This window comes from Xenopus laevis, chromosome 1L (assembly GCF_017654675.1).
Source record: "Xenopus laevis strain J_2021 chromosome 1L, Xenopus_laevis_v10.1, whole genome shotgun sequence".
Taxonomy (NCBI): domain Eukaryota; kingdom Metazoa; phylum Chordata; class Amphibia; order Anura; family Pipidae; genus Xenopus; species Xenopus laevis.
The window spans coordinates 102141661-102158445 of NC_054371.1; the positions used below are offsets into that span (position 1 = coordinate 102141661).

General features: G+C 41.4%; 1 protein-coding gene and 1 long non-coding RNA gene across 2 annotated transcripts in view; both read left to right on the forward strand.

The window, feature by feature from the left end:
• The first annotated feature begins 1790 nt into the window (after positions 1-1790).
• On the forward strand, positions 1791-7754 carry LOC121393277. Its single transcript, XR_005960937.1, has 2 exons — positions 1791-4299; positions 4932-7754. It is a non-coding gene; the product is annotated as an uncharacterized LOC121393277 (long non-coding RNA).
• An 8801-nt stretch (positions 7755-16555) lies between these two features.
• Positions 16556-16785, forward strand: part of kcmf1.L (potassium channel modulatory factor 1 L homeolog) — a 39491-nt gene continuing 39261 nt past the window's right edge. The window contains 1 exon segment of the mRNA NM_001092234.1: positions 16556-16738. Coding sequence (NP_001085703.1) covers positions 16723-16738 — 16 coding nt within the window. The 5' untranslated portion in view covers positions 16556-16722.

Here is a 16785-nt window from a genome sequence, read left to right on the forward strand (position 1 = left end):
ATATATATATATATCTATATATCTATATATATATATATATATATATATATATATATATATATATATATATATATATATATATATATATATATATATATACACATAGACAAATACAAGATTCCTCTGCACTCAACCCATTATCAATATATTTAAGACAGAGACATTTTGTGCATACTGCTACTGAAAAATGCCTTACCCTTTAAACAAAACAGGGATTGTTTGTCCATATATTGCAATATATTTAAGCTGGCCAACTACGTCAAAGTCATCCCTTATCTGGCCAGTCCTATGCTCAATTTTCATCTGATTCATTAAGAATTCTATGGTTTAATTATACATTTTATAAAAGGGACGAATACGTTTTACCTGCAACTTACTAGCTGCTTTCAAAGTAAAACTCCCAAACTTGGCTGCCCTTTTATTAGACACCAGTGGGATCACCTGACTATAGCTGGAGAGGGTGGGAGCTACAACATGGAGCTGGTCACTGCTCCTGTAGAACTATAACAAACAAGGGAAAGTTGTGCTCACCACTAGTTTTTAAAATCATTAGGCGGGGGTGCAATGAGGGTGTGACCACAAAATACACATAGACAAATACAAGATTCCTCTGCACTCAACCCATTATCAATATATTTAAGACAGAGACATTTTGTGCATACTGCTACTGAAAAATGCCTTACCCTTTAAACAAAACAGGGATTGTTTGTCCATATATTGCAATATATTTAAGCTGGCCAACTACGTCAAAGTCATCCCATATCTGGCCAGTCCTATGCTCAATTTTCATCTGATTCATTAAGAATTCTATGGTTTAATTATACATTTTATAAAAGGGACGAATACGTTTTACCTGCAACTTACTAGCTGCTTTCAAAGTAAAACTCCCAAACTTGGATATATATATATATATATATATTACACAAAAGCCTTGAATATCTTGTAAATTATATCGTTATAAACGGTGAATTCTGATGGTTATAAACAGTGAGTACTGATCTCATTTCTGTCACACAAGTGACTAAAACTTGTGTATTATAATAAATAAAGTACCCCCAGTTGCAAAATATGAGGATATTAGAAGTTACCTCGGAGTTCCATGACCTGTATAAAAACACTCGGCCTTCGGCCTCGTCCTTTTATATGGTCATGAAACTCCTCGGTAACTTATACTATCCTTATATTTTACAAGAGGGGGTAATTTATTCACTATATATATATATATATATATATATATATATATATATATATACTTGGTCCCTTTGTAATATGTATAATTAAGCAATTGAATTCTTAATGAATCAGATGAAAATTGAGCGTAGGACTGGCCAGATATGGGATGACTTTTACGTAGTTGGCCAGCTTAAATATATTGCAATATATGGACAAACAATCCCTGTTTTGTTTAAAGGGTAAGGCATTTTTCAGTAGCAGTATGCACAAAATGTCTCTGTCTTAAATATATTGATAATGGGTTGAGTGCAGAGGACCTCTTGTATTTGTCTATAATTATATATATAATATATATAATATATATATATCTATATATATATATATATATATATATATATATATATATATATATATACACACACACATACACATACACCCCCAAATGCAACCTTTATGGCTGTAACTATTTTATATGTCCCGATCCATTTATACCGACACTGATAACAACTGCATGATGTAATGTGCACTTTGATACCACTGAGCCCCAAACTATTCTAAGTTTGTTATACTTAAGATTGTGGTGGACTGGTCAGTTTATTCTGTGTGCTCTTATTTAAAAAGTCTATTTTACTGTTATACTGTGTGTCCTATTATACTGTGTGTCTGCTATATTTCCTTACTCAGCTATTTGCAAAACATATATCAATACTAGCTAGGATGAAACCAAGATAAACCTCTTCACAGAAACAGACTCGGTCTAAAAGGTCACGCCAGCTTGTGGTCATGCCCCTATGCAGCTGTTCCTGGAAGATGACTGCTAAATTAAAACCGCATAAGAACTTTGTACTTTATATTTCGTTGTATTTCCTCCCATTTCAAGATATATATCTACGAAGTTTGATATCTATTTTTATATCTATGAAGTTTGTACTTTTCCATTTGAAGCCACATAGCGAAACCGCAAGCTTAGGAGGGTGTCATAACAACCCCCACCTAGCCTATATAACCTTTTGTACCTTACAATAAAGTGTGAAGAAGCATTTTGTATACTGAACTGTCTGTGTCAGTGTCATTCCTGCTTATCAGCTAGCTGAACTTATTCACCACAATTTGGAAGGGACAGATACTCTCGGGACATATTTCTGTCCATAACAATTGGCTCCCAACGTGGGGCACCAGGTTCTGGCTGACCACTAGCCGATGCCAAGGACAACAGTCGCCCAGTAGAGGAAAAGGACGGAGACTGATCACCTCCGGGACACAGGTAAGACCTATGTTATTAGTTTCTTGCCTGTGTCATACCTGTACCTACTGCTGATGGTGTCTGTTGCCAATATCGACTTCTATCAGCCAGCAAAGACAGGTAAAATCTTGCCTGGTGCCATTTACCTGACCTGTATAAGAGTATCTTGTCGCCTATTAATCTATGGTTGATGTTTATTGTCTATTAACTGCTTACTGGTGGATGAAAATATAGAATAAAAGGATAGGGTAATACTTCGGACAACAGGTGACAACTGGATATACATTGTTTCTGACATTTTGTGGGGGAGGGACAAACGTGTCCCGACAAACGTGTCGGCCCCCCGGCGTCCTGTGCGTAGGACCAAGCAAAGTGTTAAGCAGTGTCTGCTACGGGGGGGAAGGACAGAAGTGTCCAGGACAAACGTGTCGACCCCGAGAAGCGTGTATATCATACATCTCCCAGACGTGGGAGATAAGTACATTTGCAGCTGATTGACACAAGTGGTCTTTCTTCGGGGCTAGCAAACCCCGACTACCCAAGCGTGGGAGCGTGCAAATTGCTGGAGTAGGATAGCACACCTACTCCGTGACGGGTTGTCCCTTTTATCCCTAGTTGTGATAGTCAGAAGACCCACCAGTATTGAGGTTGTTGTTCCCCTCGTGGACATCATTGAGTATTGTATTGTGTGTCCGATGTCCTGTCCAGAGTGCGTGTTGGCCTGTTTATGTTATGTGTTACTTCGTCTCTGGGTGATTTGGATAAAATAGAAGGGACCCTGGACGGAGAAAAACAGAGATAGTATCGGCAGATATAGTACCAGTAAGGCCGGCCCTGATGTATCCGAAGGCGAGAGCCAGTGGAGGCAGGTATCTATATAAGTATATGGACAGTATCAGTAAGGCCGGCCCTGATGTATCCGAAGGCGAGAGCCAGTGGAGGCAAGTATTGTCCATATACATAGGCACAATACCCTGGGTCCTCCCAACTGATGAACTTTGTGATTAGTCAGTGGGAGGCGGTTTGTCTATAATACGTGTGGAGATAAAAAGTTCCCGATTGACTGAGTTTTGTACCTGTCAAGCCTGTGGCGGTCCCCCACGTATCATACTGTCTCTGTTCATATCTGGCTAAACCCAGTAAGACATCCCACCAGAGTTGAAATTGTGTCAATGTCATGAGCTCAGTTATGTCGTGTTTGTTTTTACTTGTGTGTATCAATTTAATCATTATACAGACTGACCAAGAACCCTGCGCAATATAGTCTGTACTCCTTGTCTATCCACAAAGTGTAATTTTTGTATTAGGTCTGGGGATAGGGTTATACAGCCAGATGGCAAAAATCAAGTATTTGTACCACCTTTCCCATTGCATGGCAAATATACAGCCACCGCCTTATAATGGCGCCTCAGAAAAAGGACAGATAGCCAGAGTATGAGAACTAAAACGTCATTGAGTTTCCCTGGTGGCCATCTTCCCCTTGGTCACTGCCCCAGTCTAGATCTGAAGAGTAATAATGGGACAAAAACATCAGTACAATGAGTGAGGGGGTCCCGGCATGTGAGTTAGTGGCAGGCCGGGTGGGTAAAAAGGTATGTAAGAAAATATGATAGATTGCCAAAAGAATGCAATTTGACCAAGAATGACCCCCGCCTACAGCCGGAAGAATGGCGTCTTCTCTTAACCGAGAAGAGAGGTGTGCTACTTGATAAGGGTTTTGTAGAGACCGCTGAAGTTTAAAGTTGTTAAATGCTTACACAAAGAATAATCGAATCAAATAGAAAAGTTAAAGTGATGTATTAGAAGCTCTAATCCTACAAGAGTTGAGTGGTTGTTACTCATATGGCATAACCACAATCTGGATCTTTTTCACCAACATGAAGGTAAACTTGATGCAGTTTGGATCCATACCCAATTCACTCATTGGTACAGGTTAAATTATTTTCATTATTCTCTAGACAGATGTGAATTTATTATTTCATATTATTGTACTGCATTTGCAGTACAACAAGAGGGGAGTATTATATAAATATATATAAAGGTATATATATAAATATATATAAAGGTACAAGAGAGAACTTGTTAAATGTTTTTCCTGGTTATGATTAATCAATATTATTTTGTTATAAGAAGGAAACAGTACAGGTTGTATTTGATAGTTTACACAATTAAATTTTCGATTCTGTTACAAATTTGCAAATATCACTGATCTTAAGTGGAGTTGTGTCTTTGTACCATCCCACTTCCAACAACACAATTACTGGCAGCATTTGGTTGGATTTATTCCCAGCTGTCCTGTCAATTCTCCGCAACAATCCTATCAGGTGTTGTGGACTTTCTCCATTTGAATTAACCACAAGCAAACGAACGTCCTTCACTCATATCATAAATGTACAACCACTTCTCATTACTGACAGTTCATACAGTGGTTTCATTAGAGTTCTTTAGCTAGTACATTAGATAAGTCAGTATTAACAGAACACCAGATATTGTCACATTGTCTCTTTGTTTCCAGGTTGGTGATCTGAGCAAAATTCCATCAGTAGCTGTTGAGATTATTCCAATCCATTCCCAATAGAACAGCTATCATTGATCCCACCACTCATAGAAATCAAAGAGAAGAACAAGAAAAGCTGCTAGCAGAAGGGTTAAGTTAGAAAAATAGAGAATAGTGAGAAGAGACAATTCATCTTTCAGTGCTGAAAACAGCAGCGCTGATACAGGCAGTTCTCAGCCCCGCAGCCAAGCTCTACCCCGCCCGTACAGTACAAACTAGAGAAGAGGGGGGGAGAGGCGGGGGCACACACACAGCACCAAATCTTAGAAGGATTTTTCAAGACGTTTCACAACCCCGTACTAATCCACTCAAATTTGGACAGGAACTCTTGTTTATCCATAGTGCTCATAACCCCAATTGGACTGATATGTTAGTTGTAATCAAACATGTGTGTGGTCCAGCGGATTACCAACATCTGCTAGCTAAAATGAATTGGGACATTAACCCTGTTGACCCAGCCCAAGTAGGGGGTCCCGTATTTACACAAGCTTCCTTTCTTATCATTATCCCTTGTCCCCATCCCTGACAGTTACATAGGTAGGGACATCTTTTGTAAACTAGGGTGCAACATATACTGCAAGCAGGATGCAGTGTTTGTGTCTGTCCCACCTCAGTAAGTGTCTGAGATGACTAATGCCCCAGATACAGCAAATCTGTCACTAAAAGAAATGTCTAAGGAGGAACCTACCTCCTGAATTACAATGTGTCCTAGGTGATGTATGGGCTTTCTTACCGACGGATGCCCAAAATCTCACAGCACCCACTGTCCAGGGCGCAAGTAGAGAGGATCCGCCCAGTCATTCAAGGGTTACTTGACAGGGGAGTGTTAATTCACAAGATCAGCCCATCTTGCCAATAAAAAGCCCAGCAAGAATGAGTGGTGATGTTTCTGTTTGCCGTTTAGGTGATTGCCCTGTTGCACCCCGTGCTCTGTTACCATATTTGGTTGCTGCCTCACATGGTCTCACCCACATTTCAAAAGGGGGGAGGTGGGATGCAGTATCAAGAGTGTGGTTTTCCCTGGGTTCTCATCTATTGCAGCCAAATATGTACACTCAATGTACCCATTTCAGATATTGCAGATAGATTACATATTCTCTTGACAACACTAAAGTTGTAAATGACACAACCTATGAATCCGGTGTGGAATTCTGTGAGCAAATTAAATCCTGGGCACAGAATAGGTTGGCTGATCAGGCTATAAGCATTCAGGACATCAACCAAGATTAGGCGGAATCCGTGGAGAAATACAAGGTCCGCATGATGCAGGTGTTCTATAGTTGGTTCTTGTGATTGTCGACATGTTCTCAGGATGGCCGAAGCATATCCCGTGGCCAATATGACAGCAATCACCACCGCCAAGAAATTACTTACCGAAGTTGTGTGTCGCTACGGTGTCCCGGAAGTCATAGAGAGTGACCAGGGCCCAGCGTTCACTGCTACCGTCACCAAGGAAATTTGCACTGCTCTCGGGGTGACCCTCCATTTCCATACTCCCTACCATCCTCAGAGTAGTGGGAAAGTGGAGCGTATGCATGGCACATTGAAAACCAGAATGTTCAAAATGGCGCAGGATACAGGAATGAAATGGCCGGATAGCCTGCCTATTGCTCTGTTCAGTGTCAGATACACACCAAGGGGGGACCATAAATTGTCCCCCTTCGAGATTCTGTTTGTGTCAGCCCCCAGGTTAGGGTGTTATTTTTCCCAACAATTACAATTACAATCAAATGTATTGACTGACTTTGTATCTCAATTAACCAGTGAACTAACAAGAGTGCATGCTCAGGTTTTCTTCTATTCCAGATCCCTCTCTTGCCACAGGTACTCACAGCCTCAAGCAACGAGATTGGGTCCTAGTCAAGAAGTTTCTGAGAAAGCACTGTTTGGAGCCCAAATTTGATGGCCGCTTCCAAGTTCTCCTTACCACAGCTACTTCAGTGAAGCTAGAAGGAAAACCCACCTGGATCCATGCCTCACACTGCAAGAAAACAGATGCACCTAATGAACCAGATATTGCTCTATATCCTTTACCAACTGCCCCTCCTTCGGGCCGTCCCTCACATTCCGACTACAGTACTCTCCCAATACATTCCTATGACCCCACCCACCCCCACCCCCTCCCTTGCTTAGTTTAAGGACAGTGCTGTTAGTTAAGTTGGAAGGGTTGGTCACTGATTTTGGGCAGGTCTCTCCAGATCACGCTGAAGCATCATACCCACCACTAGGGTGTACCCCCTCTGGAGCAACTTACTAACTTCTATCTAGGTAGGGACAGCAAAATAGACGTTTTTAGGGGGGATTGTGGTGGACTGGTCAGTTTATTCTGTGTGCTCTCATTTAAAAAGTCTATTTTACTGTTATACTGTGTGTCCTATTATACTGTGTGTCTGCTATATTTCCTTACTCAGCTATTTGCAAAACATATATCAATACTAGCTAGGATGAAACCAAGATAAACCTCTTCACAGAAACAGACTCGGTCTAAAAGGTCACGCCAGCTTGTGGTCATGCCCCTATGCAGCTGTTCCTGGAAGATGACTGCTAAATTAAAACCGCATAAGAACTTTGTACTTTATATTTCGTTGTATTTCCTCCCATTTCAAGATATATATCTACGAAGTTTGATATCTATTTTTATATCTATGAAGTTTGTACTTTTCCATTTGAAGCCACATAGCGAAACCGCAAGCTTAGGAGGGTGTCATAACAACCCCCACCTAGCCTATATAACCTTTTGTACCTTACAATAAAGTGTGAAGAAGCATTTTGTATACTGAACTGTCTGTGTCAGTGTCATTCCTGCTTATCAGCTAGCTGAACTTATTCACCACAATTTGGAAGGGACAGATACTCTCGGGACATATTTCTGTCCATAACAAGATAATAACACAAATGTTTGTAGTGCCAGATAATTTTTTGGCAGCCATGGTATGCCCTAATCATTATGAATAATGTGTGAGTAAACACAAACATTATGAGGGATAGTTCATCAGGATGGCAACTGTAAAGAGAGCAAAAAATATTACCTGGCCTGTATTGAGATTAGACAGTAGGACATCACTTGTTGATGTTGCAACACATACTGACTCTTGATCAGGGACATCTTGGATCCCAACAAGATGGACATTTCCATCCTCTGGAAGGAAATTTGGTGCTGTTAAAGATATGTCTCTGATGATCTATTAAAAAATAAAACTGCATTAGATTAATATGACTTAACTTACTTTAAAAAACTGCAAACTATTTCCTTATTAAAGGAGAAGGGAAGTCGAATCCCACTTGGAAGTGCCAGTCAATGACAATAGAGGACTGTTAGACTTACGTTTAGACGTTAAGTGGATCTTTTGTAGAGGAGGACTCACGAGCAGCTTCCACCGACAGCAGACTAACCTGAAGGTGGAACAGGTAGAATGCGCCGTGAAAAGAGGCCGGAGAGTCCGGATAAGTAGCAGTAGGGATCAAGATGGACGAAGTCAGGCGGGCCGAGGTCAGATGCAGGCAGCTCAGGTTCGAAGTCAGGCAGGCCGAGGTCAGATGCGGGCAGCTTAGGTTCAGAGTCAACAGGCCGAGGTCAGATGCAGGTAGCGTTCAAGCAGAGTCAAGGATAGCCGGGTCAATATCAGGAAGTCAATAAACAGTGCTGGGGTCTCTTGGAAATGTACTAAGATAACCTAGCAACTTGTTCACATGTTAGCAGTGAATTTATAGGCCCAGCGTCAATTCGCATGCGCAAGAACGCACAGCGCGCACGAACGTACGCGCGCACGCCAAGACGCGCGCGCGACTAGGCGCACGCGCGACAAAGCGAACGCTCGCGCACGAACGTACGGGCGCGTCACCGCTGGCGACTGACAACTTGCCTGCAAGAACGTTTTCAGGAACAGACATCCCTCTGGAGACGGTGAGTGGCCTTACAGTGCCTCCCCCAAAGACGCGGCCTCAGGACGCGACACGAACCTGGCTTTTCGGGATGGGCTCGATGAAATCTTTGAAGAAGACTGGGAGTATGAAGATTGGATGCAGGTTCCCAAGAGTTCTCTTCCATCCCATACCCTTTCCACTTGACCAAGTACTGAACTTGCTTGCCTCGAAATCTTGAATCCAGAATCTTCTCCACTACGAACTCCTCCAGGCCATCAACTATAACCGTTGGAGGAGGGGACGTCACACGACCATGAAAGATGTTAGGAATAACAGGTTTAAGAAGAGACATATGAAACACGGGATGAATCTTCCAAGAGTTCGGAAGTTCAAGTTGAAATGTAACAGAATTAATCTGTTTGATAATAGAAAAAGGTCCCAGGTACTTCTGACCCAACTTCTTACTTGGGCAGGCTAGTCTCAGATTGGCAGAAGATAACCAGACCTTATCCCCGACTTTGAATTGAGGACCATGAGAGCGTCTGCGGTCTGCATAATCCTTAAAATCCTGTTGTGCTTTGCCCATTGTCTCTTGTAGAGTCTTGAAATTTGAGGACAAAAAGGCAAGACGCTCCTGTACTGCGGGAACAGGTATCTCGGGTAAAAAAACTGGAAAAATAGCAGGATCAAGGCCGAAATTGGCAAAAAATGGTGATTGTCGTATAGTAGAATGGTGGGCGTTATTATATGCGAACTCCGCTAGAGGTAATAAAGTTACCCAATCATCCTGTGCAAAAGAAGAAAAGCATCTTAAATACTGCTCCAGGGTCTGATTAGTCCTCTCCGTCTGTCCATTGGACTGTGGATGGAAGGCAGAGGACAATGATACTTTAATCTGTAAAGCCTTACACAACGCTTTCCAAAATTGGGAAGTAAATTGGACACCACGATCGGACACAATTTCATCTGGAACTCCGTGTAAACGAACCACCTCTTTGATGAAGGTTTCAGCGGTGACTGCAGCTGAAGGTAATTTAGATAAAGACGAGAAGTGTGCCATCTTGGTTAGCCTGTCGACACAAACAAAGATCGTAGTTTGTCCATGAGAAGGCGGTAACTCTGAAATGAAGTCCACTGAGACAGATCCCCATGGACGCGATGGAATAGGGAGAGGTTGGAGCAAACCTGCTGGCTTAGAGCGTGGATTCTTGAATCTAGCACATGTCTCACACGAGGACACAAATGCTGCACAGTCTTTGGCTAGAGTTGTCCACCAGAAAGACCTTTTGGCTAAAATAATAGTCTTCTTTATGCCCGGATGACCAGCAAGTTTAGAGTCATGGACGGTTTTAAGGACATCAAGTCGAAGATCACTTGGCACAAAAATTTTTGACCCAAAAAACAAGAGACCAGCCCTGCGAGACAGGACATATCGATCCACGACGTTGCCAGGAACTAATAGTGATGCCTTCTTTAGACGGTCAATCAGAGATTCCTGCAGAAGGAAGAAATTGGTTGGCTTCAAGATTGTCTCAGAAGAGAGGTCTGGAGAGGAGTCAGATGAAAATATGCGAGAAAGGGCATCAGCTTTAATATTCCTCTTGCCTGGACGATAGGTGATGTGGAAGGAAAATCTCATAAAAAACATTGCCCAACGAGCTTGTCTTGGTCTGAGACGTTTGGCAGAACGCAGGTACTCAAGGTTTCGATGGTCAGTATATACCATAACTGGATGTTTCGCACCTTCAAGCAAATATCTCCATTCCTCAAAAGCGAGTTTAATCGCCAACAATTCTCTGTCAGAGACGTCGTAGTTTTGTTCTGCCCTATTCAATTTTCTAGAGAAAAAAGCGATAGGATGTAACTCATCTTTAACTGTAGTCCTTTGAGATAAAATTGCACCTACTGCAGATTCAGAGGCATCAACCTCCAGTAGGAAGGGTAAATCTGGATCAGGATGACTTAAGATTGGGGCTGAAGTAAAAGTTTTCTTCAAAGAGGTAAAGGCTACTTGTGCTTCATCAGTCCAAAAAAATTTTTACTGGAACGTGTGAGTTCAGTGATAGGGAAAATAATTTGGGAAAAATTTTTAATGAATTTCCTGTAGAAGTTAGAGAATCCGATGAAACTTTGAACAGCTCGACGACTGGTAGGGACTGGCCAGTCCAGGATGGCTGAAACCTTCTTGTGATCCATCTGAATTCCTTTAGAAGAATAATAAAACCCAAAAATTCCACGGATTCTTTTTCAAACTCGCATTTCTCCAATTTTACATATAAACGGTGGGTTCTAAGGCGATTAAAGACCTTTTTCATATGAATTCGATGTTCTTGGAGTGACTGTGAAAAAATAAGAATATCGTCCAAGTAAACAATTGCGAAGATATCAAGAAAATCTCGTAAAACGTCATTTGCAAAGTGTTGAAATGTTGCGGGCGCGTTACAAAGCCCGAATGGCATTACTAGATATTCGAAATGCCCGTACCGGGTACGAAAGGCCGTCTTCCACTCGTCTCCCTTACGTATCCTCACAAGATTATAGGCTCCCCGAAGGTCGAGTTTGGAAAACACCTTTGCACCACGAAGTTGTTGGACAAGTTCCGGAACTAGAGGGAGTGGATATCGATTTTTAACGGTTATTTTGTTTAATTCCCTGTAGTCAATACATGGTCTTAGAGAACCATCTTTTTTTCCTACAAAGAAAATACCAGCTCCTGCTGGGGAAGTAGAATATCTAATGAATCCTTTGGCTAAATTGTCATCCAAATAATCCTTAAGAGTCTTCAGTTCTGGCTCAGATAATGGATAGATGCGTCCAAAGGGTATTTGACTGCCAGGCAAAAGTTCAATCGGACAGTCATATATTCTATGAGGAGGTAATATATCCGCACCTTTCTTGTCGAAGATATCAGCAAACTCCTGGTACACTGTAGGAAGAATATTAGGTTCGTTACTTGGAGAGACTGTACACACTTGTTCCCCAAGAGGCTGTAAACAAGAGGACTGACAGAGCTCAGAATAAAAAGTCAATTTTCCAGAAACCCAATCAATAATAGGATTATGTTTACGAAGCCACGGAAGGCCTAAAATAACTGAAAATAATGGGGAAGCAACTACATCAAAACTCATTTGCTCGAAGTGAATTTTATTCAAACATGTGAGAAGTGCAATAGTCTCTTTAGTCACCGGTCCAGAACTAATTGCAGAACCATCTGCCACTCTGATGAAGACAGGACTCTCTTTAAGCAGAAGAGGAATATGAAGATTGTCCACCACTTGAGAGTCAATAAAGCATCCGCTTGCACCGGAATCAACTAGAGCTGGAAGAACCACCTGCTCCTCTCCCCACTGCAAAGAAAGGGACACAATCAGTAGGGGGAAAAACTTGTTGAATGGTTAATAACAGGAGAGAAGGGCTCTTTACTTGAGAATGTTGGTCGAATAGGGCATGTTCGAAGGAGATGTCCAGCTTGTCCACAATATAAACATAGATTCAGCCTCCGTCGTCTTAATCTTTCCTCCACAGAGAGAGAGGGTCTAATTGCTCCAATTTGCATCGGTTCGGAATCAGGGTTAGTAGGAGTACCCCTTACTGGAGGAGGAGCCTTGGGAGTGGTCCAGAAAGGAGAAATCTCAGAAGCTCTTTCAGACTTCCTTTCTCGCAATCTAATGTCCAACTGAACTGCTAAAGAAATCATTTCCTCTAAAGAGCCAGGTATTGCTACACGAGCAACTTCGTCTTTTAGGCCAATAGATAAACCCAAGCGGAATTGATGTTTGAGTGCTGCATCATTCCATTCGGTCTCCACAGCAAGCTCCCGGAATTCCATAGCATAATCTTCTACAGGCCTCCGACCTTGGCTGAGAGCTCGTAGGGCGGCCTCCGCAGCAATTTCGCGATGCGGATCATCATAAAGTGAAGCCATGGCAGAAAAGAATGATTCCACAGAAGCAAGTACTGGATTTTGCTGATCCATGAGACGAAATGCCCAAGACTGTGGCTGGCCTTGCAGCAAAGAAATAATGAATCCCACTTTCACCTGTTCATTTGGATAAGACAAGGGCTTTAGCGTGAAGAATAACTTGCAGTTATTAACAAAAAGTCTGAATTTCTTTCGATCCCCAGAAAATTTCTCCGGAAGGGGTAACTTGGGTTCAGCGGAAGCAGAAGAGGCAGCAATGCTTGGCTGTTGGATATTAATGATAGGAGGGGATCCAGCACCGGGTAAAACATTCTGTAGCTGATCCTGGATTTGATTATAGCCCCCTTGGAGTTCTTGAACAGCTTGTGTAAGGGCAGCCAATTGCTGAGATACTTGGCTCAGTGCAGCCTCCTCCTCTTCATGATCCATGGCTAGGTTATACTGTTAGACTTACGTTTAGACGTTAAGTGGATCTTTTGTAGAGGAGGACTCACGAGCAGCTTCCACCGACAGCAGACTAACCTGAAGGTGGAACAGGTAGAATGCGCCGTGAAAAGAGGCCGGAGAGTCCGGATAAGTAGCAGTAGGGATCAAGATGGACGAAGTCAGGCGGGCCGAGGTCAGATGCAGGCAGCTCAGGTTCGAAGTCAGGCAGGCCGAGGTCAGATGCGGGCAGCTTAGGTTCAGAGTCAACAGGCCGAGGTCAGATGCAGGTAGCGTTCAAGCAGAGTCAAGGATAGCTGGGTCAATATCAGGAAGTCAATAAACAGTGCTGGGGTCTCTTGGAAATGTACTAAGATAACCTAGCAACTTGTTCACATGTTAGCAGTGAATTTATAGGCCCAGCGTCAATTCGCATGCGCAAGAACGCACAGCGCGCACGAACGTACGCGCGCACGACTAGGCGCACGCGCGACAAAGCGAACGCTCGCGCACGAACGTACGGGCGCGTCACCGCTGGCGACTGACAACTTGCCTGCAAGAACGTTTTCAGGAACAGACATCCCTCTGGAGACGGTGAGTGGCCTTACAGAGGACATTCATTCCTGGAAATGACAGTCAATGCCAATATAAAAAATCTTTCATGCAGTTCTTTTTCCAGAATATTTCAATTTTTTCTAAAAGGGAATATACTGTAATAGCCTGTTATCTATAGTCCTCATGATCCCTATTCAAACAATGGTGGAAACAGAAAATAATACTTATAAAATTCATCACAGAATGAAATTCCTCTTTTAGTTAAGTTATTATTCAATATATTATATTAGAAACTGAGACAGAGAAGCAATGGATGAATTAATTAAAAGATGGTTAGACACCTCAGACACCTTGTTTTGAGGAGATGGTGAACAACAGTGTTCCATCATGTCTAAGTAGTAGTATATAGTGTTAAGTTTGTATAAGTTATTTAGCTTCAAAGAATAGTAACTGAAGAGGCAAAACCTCTTGAGTATTCAGGTGAAATTACACAAAACCATAGCCTGATCCAATCAGCACTGTTCCAGTTTCTGGATGTATGGAGCTGCACTGTGGGGAGCCTAAATTTCCACTCGTGTTGCAGTGTAGACACCTGATTAACTTTAAATTTCTCATTCTGGTGCGCTAATTCTAAAGTTGGAGATAAAAGAGAAAAATTTGTATTAGCCTCCCAATACTGACTAAAGAACTGCAGCAGAATATTTCAGCAATATTCACAATTATATCTATGCCAGGTAACATACATATGTTGCTTGTATTCACTATCAATATGATGTATATTATAGGTTACCTAAAGGTGCAGCTTGTTAAATATGTAAACGGATCTTCACTGGTTCCATTACTGTAATAATCATCTGTATTCACCAGGATCACTATCAATAGAGGTGGACAAATGTTACCAATGGTGATAGTTACCATAACATGAAAGTCATATGTTAACTATATATATAAGTTACATTGTGATTAACTGCAATGGAAATGATTTGAATATGAAATTAATACACATTTTTGTTGCGACAACCCAGCTCATGTTGATTAAAGCTTATGAATCTGGCAAATTTTCTCCTTGTGTAAATTCTCAATAAAAAAACATTTACCAGTGATTTTCTCAATACAATTGTAGTGTAGAAAAACATATTGAAAATACGATACAAAGAAATGCCGTATAAGGGATATTAGAGTGGAGGTGGTAACAGATATGATGGCTGCTCCTACTTTATATTGGCAGTTTGTCAGCCTTAAAGGACAAGGAAAGTCTAAAATAGAATAAGGCTAGAAATGCTGTATTTCGTATACTAAACATAAGCATGAATTTACTGCACCACAAAGCCTAATCAAACAAATGATTTATGCTTTCAAAGTTGGCCACAGGGGGCTGTCATCTTGTAACTTTGTTAAACATCTTTGCCTGACACTGACCCTGCACATGCTCAGTGTGGTCTGGGCTGCTTAGGGATCATCATAAACAAAGCTGCTTGAATTCTGCATGGCTGGTAATTAAGGTGGAGGCTCCCCCTGCTGTTCATAAGTATGATTGTTTCCCTGCAGAGCAATTAGGGACCGTCTGACAATTCCTATCCACAGCAGTAAATGAAGGGAGAATTTCACTGCAAACAGTCAGGTTTCTTATAAAAACGGTACACATTTTTTAATTAAAGTAAATTGGAGATAGGTTTCTTTTTCATTAAAGAAAGTAAAAATGGGATTTTATTTTTTTGCCTTTCCTTAACCTAGAAAAATTTCTCTTCATATTCTTCATTATTGTGCGCTTAGTAAATTGTTGAATATTCACTTGAGAAATTTCACCTGATGCAAGGCTTGTTCCAGACTGATAACAAAATTCAAATAATTTATACAGTGTAATTAAAGTTAATTTTGCTTGACTAACATGATAAGGGAAAATTACTTAAAGGGTGCCTATCACCCAAAAGAATTATTCCAAATCCTATTTTAAATAGGATTTGAAATAATTATTTGGGTTGAAAGGCCCCCTTTAAGTAATTTTCCCTCTCATGAAGTGCACAATCATATAAGGCACACTTTTAAGCCTGGTGTGCAAAAACATGTCTGTCGCAGAACCACTACTAGATACAGTGGGGATTATGTAAACTGCAACCCAAAAACAGCAGAAGACAGAGACAGTCTGGACGTCTCTAATGTACATCACACTAAAATATTAAGCATGAACATAGAGTTGTGTTAGGTGAACGTGTATAACGTATACATAAAAGTTTATATATATATATATATATATATATATATATATATATATATATATATATTTACCCTATACTAAATTCCCTTCGGTATCATACCTCCCAACATTTTGGAAGTAAAAAGAGGGACAAAAAAATTTTTTCCGCACGTAGCGCAGCAATTTTTTTGACCACACCTCTTTCTGTGGCCACACCCCCTAATTACCATGTTAATTTTACAAAATTTAGCAGGTTATGAAAGTTTGAATATATTTCTCCTTATCTAAACTGTGTTTTTGTGTCTCAAAATTGTTACAAAGTATCTTATTTGCACCTGTTAGCGGTTCTGGGCTCTCTGCTAAAAGCCAATTAAGTGAGAAACTTTATTTCTTTTTCTGGCTGTTCAGTGCAGAGAAAAGAGGGACTTTCCAGTACAAATGAGGGACTGCGGGTTGAGCTGTCAAAAGAGGGACTGTCCCTCTGAAAAAGGGACAGTTGGGAGGTATGCGGTATTACATCCAATATAGAAATCAGCAGTGTGTATATTTATGCATAGCCTGTTACTAAAGTGGTGTCTGTGAATGGTTTTAGAACAGAGCCTCTGCAAGAGAAGATGTGCCTTACCTGCTTCCAGTGTGTCTCTGTACGTGTAGTGCCTGCGAGCGTGTCAGGAGGAAGAGGAGGAGGGTGCAGAGGAAGCACACACACACACACACACTGCTGTCTCACTAGGAGGAGGAGGAGGAGGAGCCGGAGTAGCAGCTGCAGCGGCGGCGGCCTGAGCGATAGGATGTCCCGACATGAAGGTGAGAACCGTGATGGGAGGATATGGGGAGGTAGAAAGCTAGTGTCC